The sequence below is a fragment of the Mobula birostris genome, chromosome 8 (genome assembly GCF_030028105.1).
Source record: "Mobula birostris isolate sMobBir1 chromosome 8, sMobBir1.hap1, whole genome shotgun sequence".
Classification (NCBI taxonomy): domain Eukaryota; kingdom Metazoa; phylum Chordata; class Chondrichthyes; order Myliobatiformes; family Myliobatidae; genus Mobula; species Mobula birostris.
The window spans coordinates 42,913,850-42,933,276 of NC_092377.1; the positions used below are offsets into that span (position 1 = coordinate 42,913,850).

General features: G+C 42.2%; 1 protein-coding gene across 1 annotated transcript in view; it reads left to right on the forward strand.

Annotated features, from left to right (window-relative positions):
* Nucleotides 1–11,878: 11,878 nt before the first annotated feature.
* rab3gap2 (RAB3 GTPase activating protein subunit 2 (non-catalytic)) overlaps nucleotides 11,879–19,427 on the forward strand; it is a 90,514-nt gene continuing 82,965 nt past the window's right edge. Inside the window, exon 1 of the mRNA XM_072265076.1 lies at nucleotides 11,879–12,065. Within this exon, the coding sequence (XP_072121177.1) occupies nucleotides 11,969–12,065 (97 nt within the window). The 5' untranslated portion in view covers nucleotides 11,879–11,968. The remainder of the gene's footprint in view (nucleotides 12,066–19,427) is intronic.

Below are 19,427 nucleotides of genomic sequence, written 5' to 3' on the forward strand. Positions count from 1 at the left end.
ATCAAAGTATGTATGCAATATGCAACTCTGAGATTTGTCTTCTCCAGATAGCTATGAAGCAAAGAAAAAGCATGGAAGTCAGTACAAAGTGAAAACAGCAGACTTCCCCAGCACAAAAAAAGAATATCAACATGATTCTTAACCCCTGAAATTCCCCTGCACAAAAAACTAACAAAATGCAATGTGAAGACCGACCCTAAACCCCCTTCCCCGTATAAAACATAATGAGAACATTGACCCTCCTAAACCACCCTGTCCTGCACAAAACACAAGAACATCAACACCCAAACTCCCTCTCTCCGTACAAGACAAAACAAGACAGAATGAGTGAAAACACAGAATATAAAAACTATAAGTCCTAAAAGGTCCATAGATCATAGTCCAAATCCACAAATGAAATTGAATCGAACATCGGCTTACGCCTTGTCTCAAAGTTCCTTCGCCTCGATGCACTGAGGCTTTGAGCTCGAGCTGGCGCCTGCGAATTTAGCCTAGACTGAGGTGCCACAGGGATATTTGAGGACATTATAGACCAATGAGCTTTACATCAGTGGTAGGGAAATTAATGGAGAAGATTCTTAGTGACAGGATTACTTTCATATGGAAAATCATTTACTCACTGGGGATAATCAGCATGGCTTTTTGCAGAAAAGGTCCTGTCTTAGAAATACGATAAAATTGCTTGAGGAAGTGATGAAGCTGAATGAGGAGGGTAGGGCAGTGGATACGGGAATTTAGTAAATCATTTGACAAGGTCCCTCAGCGTAGGTGGGTCCAGAAGATGAAGTCACTTGTGATCCAGGGCTGGTTGTTAAATTACATATAGATCAGAGAAATGGAAGATGGAGCAGATGGAGTGAAGCCCGACTCAAGAAAGACATCAACCATTGAGAACATGGTGAGGCCCCAAAACAAAGAGGAGGTGAGACGTTTTCTGGGGATGGTGGCTTATCCCTGGACTATCTAGTGTGTTGGCCAAATGAGTGGGTTTTGTCCACGAGGAGAAGCGTGTTTCCAGAGGCTGAAGAGAGTCCTAACTTGTGAGGAGGCCATGCTGAAGTTTTATGATCCGGAGAGGTTTGCTAGGCTGATGCATTCTGGTATGGCCTTGGAGCAGTACTACCGCAGACCATGATGATACATGGCAACTTGTGGCCGATGACTCAGAAGATTTAACAAGTGCTGAAGCCACCTATGCACGGATAGAGAAAGAGCTTTGTGCCAGTATATATGCATGTGAAAGGTTCCATCAGTATATCTATGAACAACACTTTGAAGTGGAGACGGACCATAAGCCACTGGTCTCAATTATGTCCAAGCCACTGACTGTCCCATGAGGATTCAGCACATGTTGATAAGGCTGCAGAAATATGACGTGAAGATGATCTACACAACGGGAAAATATACGTTTGCTGCTGATGTGCTGTCTTGAGCAATCAACAAGAAAGAAAAGAGTGACCAAGAGATTCATGTAGATATATAGGCCTATGTTGCCATGATTGTCACCTCCATTCCAGTATCTCCCGAAAGAACAGAGAAGATTAGGACAGCAGCAGGGACAGATGAAACAATGAAAGTACTCAAAGAGACGATACACAAAGTATGGCCAGCAACTAAGAATGACTGTCCAAAGTGTATTCCGGATTATCAGGCATGCAGAACTGAACAGACGGTAGTCTTCAAAGGGAACAGGTTTATGATTCCAGTGACACTACGCAAGGAAGTGCTTCAGAAGATACTGTATGGTGAGGAAAAATGTAAACAAAGTGCTCGTGAAGTAATGTACTGGGCAAGGATGAACCAAGGCATCAGCCAGACCATTCTTTCATGTAAGAACTGTCCTACCTACAGACCAAAGCAGCAAGCAGAACTGCTTACACCACACCCTGTACCAGACATGGCATACTTCAAAGTTGGAGAAGATCTGTTTCAATGTAATGGGAAGAGTCGCATTGTTGTATCAGACTACTTTTCCGTTTACCCAGAGGTTGCAACACTGCAATCAACATCCAGTGGAGCAGTCAACACCTTCCTGAAAACTGTGTTTGCGAGGCATGGAGTTCCATATGAAGCAGTATTAGGCAATGGTCCACAATTTTCAAGCAGTGAATTTGAGTCCTTTGCCATTGACTGGGGTTTCAACACATAACTTCAAGCCCACATTACCCAAAACCTAATGGCCTGGCAGAGAGTTCAGTCAACATCTCAAGGGTCTCATGAAGAAACTGCAAGATGGACGAGAAGATTTCCACAAAAGTCTGATGATTTACAGAAGTGTGCCACTGAAGAATGGTGCATGAAAACCTATTGACACCGAAGGTAAAAGGGAAGGAGAAACTAAAACAGTATCACGACAAGACTGCAAAATGCCTGCCAGTCCTGAAGCCTGAAGCTCAAATACGAATCCAAGATTCTGGCACATAGTCCATGCAAGGATATGTACAAGAGGAAATTGCACCATATTCCTATGAGACCCAGGTGGAGCAAAGAACTTCTTTGAGAAGGAACTCTGTGGATCTACAAACACAAGCTCCAACCCATAGTTGTGAAGTGTTACCTGTCAGTATACCAAAGGGGCCAGCAGATATAAAGAATAAACTTGTTGACCAGAATTCTCAGAAAGACCCAATTGTTAATGCACCAAATACAAACAATACACATAGCAGACCAAAAAGGATCATTAAACTACCTCCAAGACTGATTGAAAAAATTTGAGTGAATAAGGGACTGTATTTGCTCATTATAACTGAAGTTAGTGTGAATATCTTTGCTAGAAAGCACTATTGTTTTTTGTAGGTTTATGAGGGTGTAGTATTGTGTTTGTTTGCTTTAAAGGGAGAAGATCTGTTATTTTGTGTGTATATGTAATAAGAACTTCAGTTCCCAGTATGCAATGCAGGCGTTTACCCAGAATCAGAGGTGATGCTGGGGAACGGGGAGCATGTGCTAAACTGTGGAACTCAAAGCCCGTAACTATATCCTGTTAATAAAATGTTTTAGCATTTAAACCCATGCAAAGTTTGTCTTTTATCAAGAACATATATAACATTTGTCAAATGCCTTGCTAAAGTTCACATAGTCAACATCTACTGCCTTGCCTTCGTCAACTTTCCTGGTAACTTCTTCAAAAAACTCTAAGATTGGTTTGACATGACCTACCACACACAGAACCATGCTGACTACCCCTAATCAGTCCCTGTCTATTCAAATACTTTTATATCCAGTCCGTTAGAATACTTTCCAATAACTTTCTCACTATTGATGTCAGGCTCACCAGCCTATAATTTCCTGGCTTATTCTTAGAGCCTTTCTTAAACAACAGAACAAAATTAGCTGTCCTCCCGTCCCCCAGCATCTTGCCTGTGGCTAAGGATGTTTTAAAAATCTCTGCTAGTGCCCCTGAGATTCCTGCACTTGCCTACATGAGAGTGGAGGGAACACCTTGTCAAGCCCTGGGGATCTATCCACCCTAATTTGCCTCAAGACTGCAGCCACCTCCTCTTTTGTAATCTGAATAGGGCCCATGAACTTGCTGATGCCCTGCCTCACTTCTAAAGACTATATGTCTATCTCCTGAGTAAATATAGATGCAAAAAATTTATTTAATATCTCCCCCATCTCTTTCGGCTCTACACATTGGCTCAGATCTTCCAGAGGACCAATTTTATCCCTTGTTATCCTTTTGCTATTAATATTTCTGTAGAAGCTCCAAGGATTCTTCTTCACATTCTCTGCTAGGGCAACCTCATGCCTTCTTTTAGCCCACCTGGCTTCCTTCTTAAGTGTTCTCTTGCATTTCTTACACTCCTCAAGTACCTCATTTGTTCCTGCCTGCCAGGCACCTCCTTCATTTTCTTAACCAAGACCTCAATATCTTATTTTTATTCTTTCTTCCTTTTCTTCTAATATTTGTACATCTGTGCACTTGTAATGCCACTGTCACACTGTAATTTCCTTTGGGATTAATGAAGTATTGATGAAAGTATTGAGGGCTATAGGTATCCCTAGGTAATTTCCAAGGTAAGGACATGTTTGGCACAGCTTTGTGGCCCAGAAGGCCTGTATTATGCTGTAGGTTTTTCTATGTTTCTATGTTCTATGTATCTATCTAATTATCTATCTACCCATTTAAGATCTCTCAAAAAAAACAAGTTTCCCTCAACCTAATATCCTTAACTTTTATTCTGACAAGAACATACAGACTCTGTACTCTTAAAATTTCAGTTTTGAAGGTCTCTCTCTTACCAATTACACCTTTGCCAGCAAATAGCCTGTCCTACTTGCCAGATCCTTTTTGATACCATCAAAATTGGCTTTTCCACAATTTAAAATCTCAAACTGCGGAGCAGACCTATCCTTTTCCTTAATTACTTTGAAACTAATGGCATTATGATTACTAGTTGCAAAGTGTTCTCCTACACAAACTTCTGTCACCTGCCCTGTCTCATTCTTTAAAGGAGATCTAGTATTGCACTTTCTCCAGTTGGGACTTCTACAGAATGTACTGATCAAGGAAATTTTCCTGAATACAATTAACAAACTCTTTGCCATTCATCTCTTTTACAGTATTGGAGTCCCAGTTAATATGTACAAAGCTCAAATCACCTATTACCACACTCTTATGTTTCTTTCAACAGTCTGCAAGCTCACTAGAAACGTGCTGCTTTTAATCCCATGGACTGTTGGGTGGTTTATGATATAATCCCATTAACATGGTCATACCTTTCTTATTCCTCAGTTCTATCCATAAAGCCTTGCTAGACAAGCTCCCCAGTCTGTCCTGACTGAATGCTGCTGTGACATGTTCACTGACTACTACTGCTGCCCCATCCCCTGTAGTGTATTTAATATTGCAGTAATAGTTGAGTAATATTGTCAACATATTGTTTGATTAAGTATTCTTTATTAACACAATTCTTTATGGGTTATATGTAAAAACAAGTGCATAAGTGGCATATGTCATTACACCACCATGTCATATGTGAATGCCTCACAAAAGAAAATCTAAGTAGACAAAACATATCCTGGTTTGTTCAAGGTGTTCGCGCTTAAAAAAACGCATGCACATGTTTCTCTGGAAGGGAGAGAGATAGCCAAGTTTTAAAAAAAGGCAGAAAACTGATGAAATTATCAAGCAACATGTATAGCTATGGGCTCATAAACAGCGAGTACCAAGTAAAGATAATAATAAGAATCATAGTAATAATAAATATAGCAAATTCAATACACACATGTAAAGGGTTTCTTCTTTCATATTGCTTGCTAAGGCTAATAAAATGGCTTCCCTGTAGTGTTATAATAAAATGGCTTTTTTGTAATGTTAATTGCTGAGGTAAGGGGTTCTCTGTAGCAGCATGTTTGGGTTATAATTACTGATAACAGGACTTGTATTTATTTGCTAACCAATTGGGATAGATGTTATTCTTTCTTGTGTGTCTGTAAGCTGTTGTTTGCACGGGATTTGGGGGAGAATGCACCATGGGGAAGAAGAGAGAAGACACACCCGAAGAGATGCTGTGACCCGGTGAGTGGAGCGAACCCTGAGCGGGTGCTCAGGACCCAGCAGAGTTCGAAGGAAATCGACTAGTGGAAAAAGAATACCAGATTTCGTGAGCTCCAACAAAGTATCCGCGCACAGAATATACTGATTTGGCGCCTTTATTTTATTTGTTTCTGGTAACCCATCACCAAGAAATAATTATAAAGTGTAATCATTGACTTTCCTATTGTGTACTGTCTGATATTTTATGTCGTGGGCTTGTACCTGGGTGCAATCACACAGTGTCCACACCAACACAATTACAGAGTTGGCGGGGTCAACGCCAGTTTACCCTCGACGAACGGCAGTCAAGTGGGGCATAGTCGCTACAAACACTATACCTATATAAATGTACACTTTTGGCATAATATCTTGGTCCAAAACCGATCTGGAAAATTTACAAAGAAAAATAAGAACTAAAATGACAAATTTTAGAAAACATTATGTACACTTCAATGCACTTGGATTATTACTACCTAGGATAGAAGGGGGAAGAGGAATAACAGACACTAAAAATCTACACAACAGTCAGATAAATGTCTGAGTATATACTTGCGTCAACAAAAACAGGTTTCAGCACTCCACGCAAGCATATGCCATTCTGATAAAAAGTACACACCAAAGTTCAAAGTAAATTTCATTATCAAAGTACATACACGTCACCGTATACAACCCTGAGATTCTTTTTCTATGGGCATACTTAGCAAATCTATAGAACAGTAGCTGTAAACTGTAAACATCAGATACAATAAACTGTACACAAACTGCAAATGCAGATTTAAATACTGTAAAAGGCAATAAACTTAAATGAGTGCACAGCCCAGAAAAATGAAGAAATTATCATTATTGAAGAAAAGGTTAACCAATGGTTGAGCATGAACCTCCGTAAAGACGTCCCCACAATCTGAACAGACAAAATATTGACAAGGAAGCAATGAATGCCTCGCTCAGAGTTGGAGACATCACCCCAGAAACAGAAGGGTTCCCTGTGGCAGTACAGGGCCAGATGGCTGACATAAAAAAATCAAAAATACTTAATAAAAGACCAACAAATTCAAGATGATAAATGTAGAAAATGCCAAAGAAAACCAGAAACAATCAAAGATATTACAGGATCCTGTAGCAGTTTAACACAATCTGATTATTTACACAGGCAAAATCAAGTGGCAAACATCATTCATCAAAATCTTGCTTTAATATAGAAACAGAGAAAAGAAACCATTCCTTATTATAAATACAAGCCTGATCCAGTTTTAGAGTCAGAATACCACAAATTACATTATGACCGATCTGTTATTACGGACAGGACAATCCATACTATCCGTCTGGACATAATAATACAGGACAAACAAGCAAGAAAAACTTACTTAATAGATATAGCCATTCCAAACACACAAAACTTGCAGAAATCAATAAGTGAAAGACACCAGAAACATGCTGAATTAAAAGAGGACTTTAGAACATGAACAGGTTATACATTGACCCAATAGTAATATCAAAGCCTATCCAGTTCCTTATACCATCCGTGATAAAGTAGCCGGTGAGCGAGATCATATGGAGGCTGAACGAATTTTTTTTCCAGCTTGAGCGGACAATGCCAGTGGTTCGAGTAGCCAAGAAGAATGGGTCTATCATGATCTGTGGTGATTTTAAGGTCACCGTCAACCCAGGACTAAAAGTAGATCAATACTCTATGCCCAGAATACACGCCCGATGTCGGCGTGTAATATCATTTACGCCGTTGGGCACAGGAGTACATTCAACCGGAGGCTCATTCCACCGGGATGCAGCACTGAGCATCATGGGAAGTCATTCCTGCCTGTGGCCATCAAACTTTGCAGCTCCTCCCTTGGAGGGTCGGACACCCTGGGCCAATGGGCTGATCCTGGACTTATTTCCGTCTGGCATGGTTTACATATTATTATTTGATTGTTCGTGGTTTTGTATTACTCTGGTTTGTACTCTGTTCTTGGTTGGGGCAACTGTAATGAAACCCATTTTCCCTCGGGATCAATAAAGTATGTCTAATCTATAGAATAGAAGATACCTTTACAAAAGTTTCTGGAAGGAGGTGAACTTAGCTGAGGCCAACCTAGAGATGGGGATGGAAGAAAATTCCAAAGTATTTCTCACAATAGACACTCACAGTGGACTTTTGGAGTGACATCTGCACCTGTACTCTGGCAGAAAGTGATGGACCAGGAGCTGCAAGGCTGCTCAGGCACTCAGTGTTACCGGGATGACATCATTGTTTCTAGTGAGGATCACAAGGAACATCTCCAAAATCTGAAGACAATGATAACAAATTGGAAAATTATGGTCTTGGAGCACAATGTATCATCTGCAAATTCTTTAAACCAAACATCACATCCAGTGTTCACACCATTGATGCACAAGGGTTACACAAATGTGCTAAGCAAATTCAAGCTGTGGTGGATGTCCCAAAGCCAAAGAATGTGTCACAGTTGCGGTCCCTTTTGAGGATTTGTCTATTACTATAACAGGTTTCTTCCAATCCTGGCTACTGTGCTCTACCCTTAAACTCACTACAGATTGAGAAGAAATGGCAATGGACAAAGCAGAGTGAGCTGGCTTTCCAAAAGACAAAGGAAATCAGAATCAGCATCCGAATCAGAATCAGGTGTCGTGAAATTTGTTAACTTAGCAGCAGCAGTTCAATACAATACATAATTTAGAAGAAAAAAATAATAATACATAAATAAGTAAATCTTATTCGGTATACTTTATATGGTATACATATATTGAATAGGTTAAAAATCGTGCAAAAAAACAAAAATGAATATATTAAAAAGAAATGAGGTAGTGTCCAAGGGTTCAATGTGCATTTAGGAATCGGATGGCAGAGGGCAAGAAGCTGTTCCTGAATTGCTGAGTGTGTGCCATCAGGCTTCTGTACCTCCTACCAAATGATAACAGTGAGAAAAGGGCACGCCCTTGGTGCTGGGTCCTTAATAATGGGCGCTGACCTTCTGAGACACAGCTCTTTGAAGATGTCCTGGGTAATTTGTAGGCTAGTGCCCAAGATGGAGCTGAATAAATTTACAACTCTCTGCAGCTTTGTTCGGTCCTGTGCAGTAGCCCCTCCATACCAGACAGTGATGCAGCCTGTCAGAATGCTCTCCACGGTACAACTATAAAAGTTTTTGAGTGTATTTGTTGACGTACTAAATCTCTTCAAACTCCTAGTAAACTATGGCCCCTGTCTTGCCTTCCTTATAGCTGCATCAATATGTTGGGACCAGGTTAGATCCTCAGAGATCTTGACACCCAGGAACTTGAAAATGCTCACTCTCACCACTTCTGATCCCTCTATGAGGATTGGTATGTGTTCCTTCGTCTTACTGTTCCGGAAGTCCACAATCAGCTCTTTCACCTTACTAACGTTGAGCACCAGGGTGTTACTGCGGCACCACTCCACTAGTTGTCATATCTCACTCCAGTACACCCTCTCGACACCACCTGATATTCTACCAACAATGGTTGTATCATCAGAAAACTTATAGATGGTACTGTATTTAAGCTATGCCTATCCACACAGTCATGGGTATATAGAGAGTAGAGCAGTGGGCTAAGCACACACCCCACCGGTGTTGATCGTCAGTGAGGAGGAGATGTTATCACCAATCCACACAGATTGTGGCCTTCCGGTTAGGAAGTTGAGGATCCAATTGCAGAGGGAGGTACAGAGACCCAGGTTCTGTAACTTCTCAATTGGGATTATAGGAATGATGGTATTCAATGCTGAGCTTTAGTCCATGGACAGCATCCTGACGTGGGTGTTTGTGTTGTCCAGGTGGTCTAAAGGCGCATGGAGATCCATTAAGTTTGCATCTGCCATCTGTCAATGGTGACATCAGATGCTGTGCTCACACATTCTGATCCATATTGTCCAGTGAAGCATGCCTTATGGTAAATGTAGATGCAGTCATGTCACATGAGTGTTGAAAATGAAACTCCCTCCCTCCCCCCACCACAGCCTTTGCAGCACATTCCCTTACTAAAATTCACCCAGGTTGACAGAGAGGCCTTAAGTCTGGTTTGGGGTGTAAAGTGTTTCAAGCAGTATTTGTATGGGAAAGAGTTTACTGATCATAAACCTCTGGTGTCCCTTTTCAGTCCCAGAAGGGTGTTCCACTAACATCAGCAGTTTGAATGCAGAGATGGGCTCTGTTTCTTGGAGGACACAATTATAAGATTAAATTCAAGATGGCAAGTAATCATGGAAATGCTGATGGATTGTCCTGTTTACCCTTGGAAAAGGAAATATCAGAAAAATTTACAAAAGAGGTTACTTCTCTTGATGTATTTTCTCTAATGCAAATTGAAATTCACTATTCTGGCAGAGGTGATCCAAAGACAAACCAGAAAAGGCTCCATACTCTCTCAGGGCTACATGGCCACTCAGAATGGCCGGTATGTGTCGCAGAAATACTAGTTCCCTCATTTTTACCAGCGCCGGGATGAACTTGGTTTTGATGGGGGTTGCCTTACATGGGGATTGCCTTAAAATTGTTGTACGTCAAGCTGAGAGCTAAAGTGTTGGAGGAGCTATGTCAACAAGGCATGGTCAAAATGAAAGCACTGGTTCGAAGCTATTTCTGGTGCCCTGGGATAGATCAGCAGACCGAGCATTTTGCCACGTGTTGTTCAGAATGGCAACGTCCATAAGATGCCAAGAGCAGTGCCTCTCCAACCCTGGGAATGGCCTGCATTGCCCTGGCAGAGTGACCCCCTTGTCAGGAGAGACATTATTCGACTAGATTAAGAAATCCTCCACGGCAATTAAATCTTTTGGCCTTAATGGGACAACTTAAAATTTACCATGTTGTGGATATATATATATGGAGCAATATGTTAGATATTTGAGATACATTCTATATTGAGCTGGAGTTTATAGCTAAGCAGGGAGGAGTTTAGTGTATTTAATATTTCAGTAGTATTTGAGCAAAATTGTAAATACATTGATTAAGCATTTTGATCGTTTACATAATTCATTACGGGTTTCATGTATGATGTACGTGTAGCATACGTCATTACACCATTATGTCATAAGTGAGCACCTCACTAAAGAAAATCTACATAGAAAAAACATATCCTGGCTGCTGTGTTTTTTCTTTTGGTTAGGTTCTGGAGTTACAAAACATAACACCCTCCCTTAATTACCCCCTCCCCGCTATATCACATCTAAAATAACGGAACCCCAGACACATTTAGATAGACACCGTACATACAGGAATGGAGTGATGTGAACCATATGTATAGGCAGGAGAGTTTAGTTTAGGTTGACATCAGGGTCGATGCAGACATGATGAACTATAATGGCTGTACCTGAGCTGCACTGATTTGTGTACGGAGGTCCATGTTAAATCAAATGGTGCATTCTACTTCTAAAATTAACACATGACAAAAATGTGAAAGTTCTAAAACTCCATAACATGGAGCTTAGAAAAATAGAGGGCTATAGGTGAGCCTAGTAATTTCTAAGGCAGGGACATGTTCGGCACAACTTTGTGGGCCGAAGGGCCTGTATTGTGCTGTAGGTTTTCTATGTTTCTATGTAAAAGCATTAAGACCATAAGTCCATAAGACAAAGGAGCAGAAGTCGGCCATTCGGCCCATCGAGTCTGCTCCGCCATTTTATCATGAGCTGATCCATTCTCCCATTTAGTCCCACTCCCCCGCCTTCTCACCATAACCTTTGGTGCCCTGGCTACTCAGATACCTATCAGTCTCTGAATTAAGTGTTCATTCGAAGGTGTTTTAATTTTAAAATGTAGACTCTGCTCTGTTAATCTTCTGTTAATGGTTGTTCAGTTTTGCTAAACTAGAATACGCAGCATGTTCTCACGCTTTCACTCATTCACAGGATATCCGAAAATGACATACATTCAATTATCTAAAACGTCGTGCATTTGAAAGAGTCCCGCATCTGGTTTAACCATCAGTCCAAATGTGGTCTGGGGACCAGATGCTGGGCAATTAGGATTTTTTAGGAACGCAAGAGATTCTGCAGATGCTGTAAATCCAGAGCAACAAACACAAAATGCTGGAGGAACGCAGTAGGTGAGGCAGAATCTATGGAAATTTATAAACATTTGACATTTCGGGCCGAGACTGTTCATGGAGGGTCTCGGCCCGAAAGGCCGACAAATACTTTCAAAGTAAATGAATCATAAGGATCTACGAACAACTGGATGTCGGATTATGGAAAATTAGAAACAGTTTGGAGACAATGAGAGAATTCATTTTCCGAGAGCGCTGCGCCTTTAAACCTGCGTTGGCCGGTGTGTCGGCGGCGCATGCGTATTAGACGTTTGCTCTGAACGTTGCTGCGGCCGCAGCACTGAGCCTGGTGGAGGAGGCAAAGATCAGGGAGCCGACCGTGGCACTGCCGCCGCCGTCACCGCCATGTCCTGCAGCCTGCTGCATTTCTGTTCCTTCCAGGATCTCAGGGTCATCCACAATTTCCTCTTCCCGCGACAGAAGGAGGAAGCGAAGGCCGGCGGTAGGTGACGGCTTCTTGCATGGGGATCGAGGGGCCGGGCTCGGCGTCTGGGAACGGGGTTTAGAGCCTGCGAGACAGAACTGAGCTGACATCTTCCCCCTGAGTTGGCAGGCTGGGGGTTCACGCCCCAGTTATGACTTGAGCTGCTTGCCTTTGCTGGCACCCCATTACCCAGTGAGCGCCGCCTGTCAGAGCGTCATTTCACAGAGCTGCTCGTGTGAAAGGCCCCCAAACACTTGCTGACATTTCCTGGCTGTTGATGATTTCCACATTGCTGTTTGTTGGGGTTTGCTGCATGCAAAGGCTTTGTGATCTCTATTCTTGTATTAAAGGTTGCCAATAAAGATTTTATTTCCCATTGGAGAAACTGGAGATGGAGAAGAGGGAGAGCTCTATTGCTCAAACATCTTGTGATGTAATCATGCAGTTTATGGTGAAATCAAAACCTTTGGGCCTTGTTTTGATCAGGTCTACATTTGGATTACTTCTGCAGACCATTCTACGTCTGCTCATTCAGAATCAGGTTTAATATCACCGCCATATGTCGTGAAATTTCTTAACTTAGCGGCAGCAAAACAATGACATACATGATAAATAACTATAGAGAACAAACCCGAGTCACATTAAGTTTATGAATGTCTCTTAAATATATAAGTTAAAATAAGTAGTGCAGAAACAGAAATAAAAAAATAGAGGTAGTGTTCATGGGTTCAATGTCCGTTTAGAAATCGGATGGCAGAGGGGAAGAAACTGTTCCTGAATCGTTGAGTGTGTGTCTTCAAGGCTTCTATACTTCCTCCCTGACAGTAACAGTGTGAAGTGGGCATGTCCTGGGTGGTGGGGATCCTTAATAATGGACGCTGCCTTCCTAAGGCACCGCTCCTTGCAGATGTCTTGGATACTACGGAGGCTAGTACCCATGATGGAGCTAACTAATTTTACAAGTTTTTGCAACTTACTTCGATCTTGTGCAGTAGCCCTCCCCCACCCCCCATACCAGACGGCAGTGCAACCAGCCAGAATGCTCTCCACAGTAGAAGTTTTCTAGTGTTTTAGTTGACAAACCAAATCTCCTCAAAATCCTAATGAAATATAGCCACTGTCTTGTGTTCTATTTATAGCTGCATCAATATGTTGTGTCCAGGTTAGGTCCTCAAGGATTTTGACACCCAGAAACTTGAAATTGCTTATTCTCGCTTCTGATCTCTGTGAGGATTGATTTGTGTTTCCTTGTCTTACCAGGGGTGTTTCCTTCACTGTGAACATGTACCCTGAATGCAATTGTTCTACTTAGTTTACATCCTCACTTGCCCCAGTGGGTTCAGTCACTCTCCAGGATGGTGTTGTCTCATCTGACATTTAGCCCACAGTAGGAGTCTGCAAAAAAAAACTTGGAGATCAGAGTGGCTGAGGGTGGCGGGGTGGATGACATAGTAGCAGAATTCGGCTACTCGGCCCATCATCTGCTCTGCCAGATGTGATGATCTTGGGTGTAGCGCACAAGATACTGTTGTATTTAGCCGATCATGGGTGCAGACTTGTTGATGCTACTTTGATTGCCAGTAGCAGAGGCAATCTGCCAACAAGAGAGTCAGGAGATACAGCTGGCCCCTGGAGCTCAATGTTGCTGCTGGTTCTTTGGGCCAGCAATGCAATGTGAGTCATGAGATTGGCTAACTGCTCTGGGCAGACAGTCGTTGCAGTGCAAACAACTGAATGGTTATTTACTAAGTACTGTATTTGTTTATCATACAGGAAATTACCTTGAAATTAGTATGCACCAGCAGTGCTGATTGTTGATGATCTTAAATGACCAATTGTTTTGATGGAAATGGTTTAGTGTTTAGTACATGAAAAGTAAAAACTTAAAATGAATGCAGTGTGATCTAACCCTTTAATTTTGGGTAAAAATTGCAAAAAAAAATTCATTTACTACAGTAAATAATTACAGTGTGGAATGTTGGCAAAAGCTTGTCAAATTTTCTTTTGAGGGAGTACAGGTATCTAAAGCATGTCAGTTGCCCCTATATTTACAGTGCCTTGAAAAAGTATTCAGCCCCCATAACTATTTTCACGTTTTACTGTCTCATTTTTCAAATTTAAAATGCATTGAAATATGATTTTTGATCTAATTTACAAAACATTGTGCATTATGCCAAATCAAAAGAAAAATTCCAAAACCTGTCAACAATTTACTAAAAATTTTAAAAAATCAAAATTGTGAGGCTGAAAAAGGATTTATCCCCTCTATATTTACTACACTAACTTCCCTCAGGTGCAATAGTATATATTACTGTACTAGCTCATGTAATTTGTTAATGCAGGAAACTGGAGGATCACCTGTTTTTAATGAATTCATAAGAATAAATACCCCTTCTCTCTGTGAATCTAGACCAAATCAAAATGAGGACAAAAGAGCATTCCAGCCAAGTCGGGGAAATGATAATAGAGAAGAACAAATCTGAGGAGGGTGCAAGACCATCTGAAAGGCACTGAACATACTTAGGTGCTCAGTGCAGTCCATTGTGAAAAAGCGGGAAAAATATGAAACCACAGACACCCTACCTAGGTCAGGCCGCCCTCTAAACTTAGTTGCCAGAGAAGAATGGCACTTGTAAGATAGGCTACTGTGACACCAACAGTCACTCTGAGTGAGCTACAGAAGTCAGTGGCTGCATCTGGAGATGAAGTTCATGGCTTCACAATCTCAATTGCCTTGCACAAAATGGGTATTTATGGAAGAGTGGCAAGGAAGAAGCCCTGGCTTAAAAAATGCATAATTTTGTCTGTAAAGACTTTGCAAAGTGTCACTTAGAAGGTAATACATGGAAGAAGGTCTTGTGGTCGGATGAGACTAAAGTGGAACTTTTTAGCCTCAACACTAAGTAGTATGTGTAGTGTAACTCTAATACTGTACATCAGCCAAGTAACACCATCCTTACTATAAAGTATGGTGGAGGTAGCATCATACTCTGGGGATGCTTTTCAGCAACAGTGACTGGAAATCTGGTCAGGATTGATGGGAAGGTGAATGCTGCTAGATACACAGAAGATCCTGCTAGCCTCTGCCAGAGCAAGCATGGAGTGATTTCAAATGAAGAAAATTGATGTCCTTGAGTGGCCCAATTCAAGTTTTGACCTTAACCCAATCGAACGTTTCTGGCAAGACCGCAAGATTGCTGTCCACCGCTGCTCCCCAACTAACCTGGCACAGCTTGAGCAATTTTGCAAGGTGGAATGGGCAAATCTTACTCCATTGTGTTGTACAAAACTAATAAAGACTTTTCCAAAAGGACTACAGGCTGAAATAGCTGTGAGAGGTGGTTCAGCTAAGTACTGAGCGAAGGGGTGGGGGTGGATCCTTTTGAACTGCTAACATTTTTAGTTTTTGAAGTTTTAATTTTTCATGCTTTTCAATTTTCTCTGTTTTTTTGGGATCTACTGTGAAAAAAGGAGCATGTGATTCACAAATAAAAATTCTCAGTTAAATTGATCAAAATCCCTGGATTTAGTACTCATTTATGTGAACAAAGGGTTGGGGGCTGAATACTTTACAAGGCATTGTATTTAGATTCTTGTATACATAAAGTAAATACTGACATGTTAATGGAGCAAGGTGCTTCAAGTTGTAAGTCTAAGGTACGCGTTAAGAATGCAGGACAAGGTCATACAGATCCTCAAACGCTGCTCCAGCTTTTCAAGACCGACCCTCTACCTACTCCAGTTTCTTGCTAGATTCCAGTCTTTGCTGGATTCATCTAACTAAATAGTTTGGCATTTGCAGTTCTTCCAAAGATTCATTAAAAAAGATCTTAATCTCAGTCCTAAAGAGTCAACTACTTATTGAAAAAGAGTAAGAGTTTGCCCCTCAGGGCAAAATCCCATGGTGTAGGTTGGCTACTTTGGACCGAGGTGAACAGAAATATTTTTTCGTGTGAGTGTTGCAAGATGATGCCTCCTGGTATTTGACTCTCTAGTTGGAGAAAACAGATTCTTGATATTAATCCTGAGACCTTCTAAGCATCTTGTATGTGTCAAGATCACCCTCATTCTTCAAAATTCCATTGATTGTCAGCCAGTTTTAATTTCTAAGAATAAAGCAACTTTTCATCCCAGAAATCAAGTAAATTGTGCTTCACGATCCACAGAATCTTTATAAATGGGTAAATTAGTTTATTATTATCAATACTGAGGTACAGTGGAAAAACTTATCTTGCAGACTCATACACTCATTACATTACAATTATATTACAACAGTGCATTAAAGTAGCACAACGTAAAACCCATGTGGAATAGTGTTACAGTTACCAAGAATTTGTAATTGTATACAATAAGATACAAGGCCAAAATGAGGTTGATTGTGAGGTCAAGAGTCAATCTTACCATAGAAACATAGAAACATAGAAAATAGGTGCAGGAGTAGGCCATTTGGCCCTTTGAGCCTGCACCGCCATTTATTATGATCATGGCTGATCATCCAACTCAGAACCCTGCACCAGCCTTCCCTCCATGCCCCCTGATCCCCGTAGCCACAAGGGCCATATCTAACTCCCTCTTAAATATAGCCAATGAACTGGCCTCAACTGGTTCCTGTGGCAGAGAATTCCACAGATTCACAACTCTGTGTGAAGAAGTTTTTCCTAATTCCTAACCACAATATGCTGGAGGAACTCAGCAGGTTGGGCAGCATCCGTGGAAACAATCAGTCAACGTTTCGGGCCAGAACCCTTTGTCAGGACTGAAGAGGGAAGGGGCAGAGGCCCTATAAAGAAGGTGGGGGGAGGGTGGGAAGGAGAAGACTGGTAGGTTCCAGGTGAATAACCAGTAAGGGGAAAGATAAAGGGGGAGGGGATAGGCAGGAAAGGTGAAGCAGGAATAGTGGAAAGCACAATGGGTAGTAGAAGGAGGCAGAACCATGAGGGAGGTAGTAGGCAGCTGGTGGAGGGGGCAGAGTGAAACTGGGATAGGAGAAGGGAGGGGGAGGGAATTACCGGAAGTTGGAGAATTCAGTGTTCATACCAAGGGGCTGGAGACTACCTAGACGGTATATGAGGTGTTGCTCCTCCAACCTGAGTTTAGCCTCATCATGGCAGTAGAGGAGGCCATGTATGGACATATCTGAATGGGAATGTGAAGCAGAGTTAAAGTGGGTGGCAACCCGGAGATCCTGTCTGTTGTGGCGGACGGAGCGGAGGTGCTCGACGAAGCGGTCCCCCAATCTGTGTCGGGTTTCACCGATGTAGAGGAGGCCGCACCGGGAGCACCGGATGCAATAGATCAGCGGTCCCCAACCACCGGGGGTGAGGAAATGATACGAGTTAGCTATACCTTTCCTCATTCCCTGTCATGCACTGTTGAACTTGAACATAGGGTTGCCAACTGTCCTATATTTGCCGGGACATCCCGTATATTGAGTTAAACTGGTTTGTCCCATACGGGACCGCCCTCGTCCCGTATTTCCCCCACTAAGGTAGAGTGTTCCTATGAAACCTTTCGTGCCGAAATGGCGTAAAGCAAAGAAGCAATTACCATTAATTTATATGGGAAAAATGTTTGTGTGTTCCCAGGCAAGAAGTAACCTACCAAATCATACCAAATAACACATAAAACCTAAAATAACACTAACATATAGTAAAAGCAGGAATTATATGATAAATACACAGCCTATATAAAGTAGAAATAATATATGTATAGCATAGTCGGGAAGATTAAGCCAAAACTGATTTGTGGAGGAAAAAAATCAGCACGTACGCACATGCACACATAGGTGCCCATGCAAAGCTTCATAGCCTTGGTAGTCTTTCTCGGGGTAAACACAAGTGTCCTGTCAACACACACAAAAAATGCTGGTGAACGCAGCAGGCCAGGCAGCATCTATAGGAAGAGGTACAGTCGACGTTTCGGGCCGGGATCCTTCGTAAGGATTTGACTGCTACTTTTGTCCCTTATTTGGGAGTGAGAAAGTTGGCAACCCTAACTGTAAAAGACATGTTGAGGTGAGTTTAACCCTACTTGAACACCCCCCCCCGGTCGGCCGGTCCGCAAGAATATTGTCAATATTAAACCGGTCCGCGGTGCAAAATAGGTTGGGGACCCCGGCAAAAGATGACCCCAACAGACTCACAAGTGAAGTGTTGCCTCACCTGGAAGGATTGTTTGGGGCCCTGAAAGGTGGCAAGAGAGGAGGTGTAGGGACAGGTGTAGCACTTACACTTACAGGGATGGGTGCTGGGTGGGAGATCCGTGGGGAGGGACGTGTGGATCAGGGAGTTGTGGAGGGACCGATCCCTGTGGAAAGCGGAGAGAGGTGGAGACAGAAAGATGTGCTTAGTGGTGGGGTCCTGTTGAAGGTGGCGGAAGTTGCGGAGGATAATTTGCTGGATCCAGAGGCTGGTGGGGTGGTAGGTGAGGACAAGGGGAACTCTGTCCCTGTTGTGGTGGCGGGAGGATGGGGTGAGGGCCGAAGTGCGGGAAATGGAGGAGATGTGGGTGAGGGCATCATTGATGACGGCAGCAGGGAAGCTGCGAAATCCCCAGCCTGGTTCCTGTAAGGATCCAGTTTTACTTACCTGTTTCTCTGCTATACTGTCCATACAGGTCCTTCTGCGGTATCTTCCTCACATTTACTATTCCTATGGCACCATTCCCTCCTAGACATCCAACTCCTCTTCTCTTTGCAGTTTCCCATTCAACCTCTCTCCCTTATTGTATCCCTCCCCACTATTGCTCCTTCAGATGAGGCAGCAATCTGTTTGTAATATATCCAGTTTATGCAGATACTGCCTTCACTGCTTAAAGTGAAACCAAATGCTGGTTAGGTAACCACTTTGCAGAAAACCTCTGTTTAATGCTGAAAGGGGAATATATTCTCTATTCCACTCCCATGCTTGCTTGTCTTTGGCTTCTTGCATTGTTTCAATGTAACAGTTCATTCAAAGAACAGTGCCTTATGACTTGCTGAGCATGACTAGCATTTGTTTTTGGTTTGTAATATTTTATTTCCAGCTTCTGAAGCAAAAGAGACTGCTTTAGGAGCTCAGTGGTTTAGGCAGTATCTGTGGAGACAGAGGGATAGATGCTTGAGGCAGGGTCTCAGTATAAGATGTTGACTATGCCTTTGTCCCCGGAGATGTTCCCTAATCCACTGAGTTCCTCAAGCTGTTTTATGTTCAGATTTGAGTTTCCTTTCTTTTCAATATGTTGGGGCTTATGCATTATTGAATTCCACAATAGTGAACCTTGAATAGAAGTTTCTCTGACCTACCTTCTGCCACTGTTTAAACATGTTGAAATAAGTGGTGTTCAATTTTTAGGCATGATTATTAGTGCATCTTTGAGCGATGCTCATACCACCAGTGGACG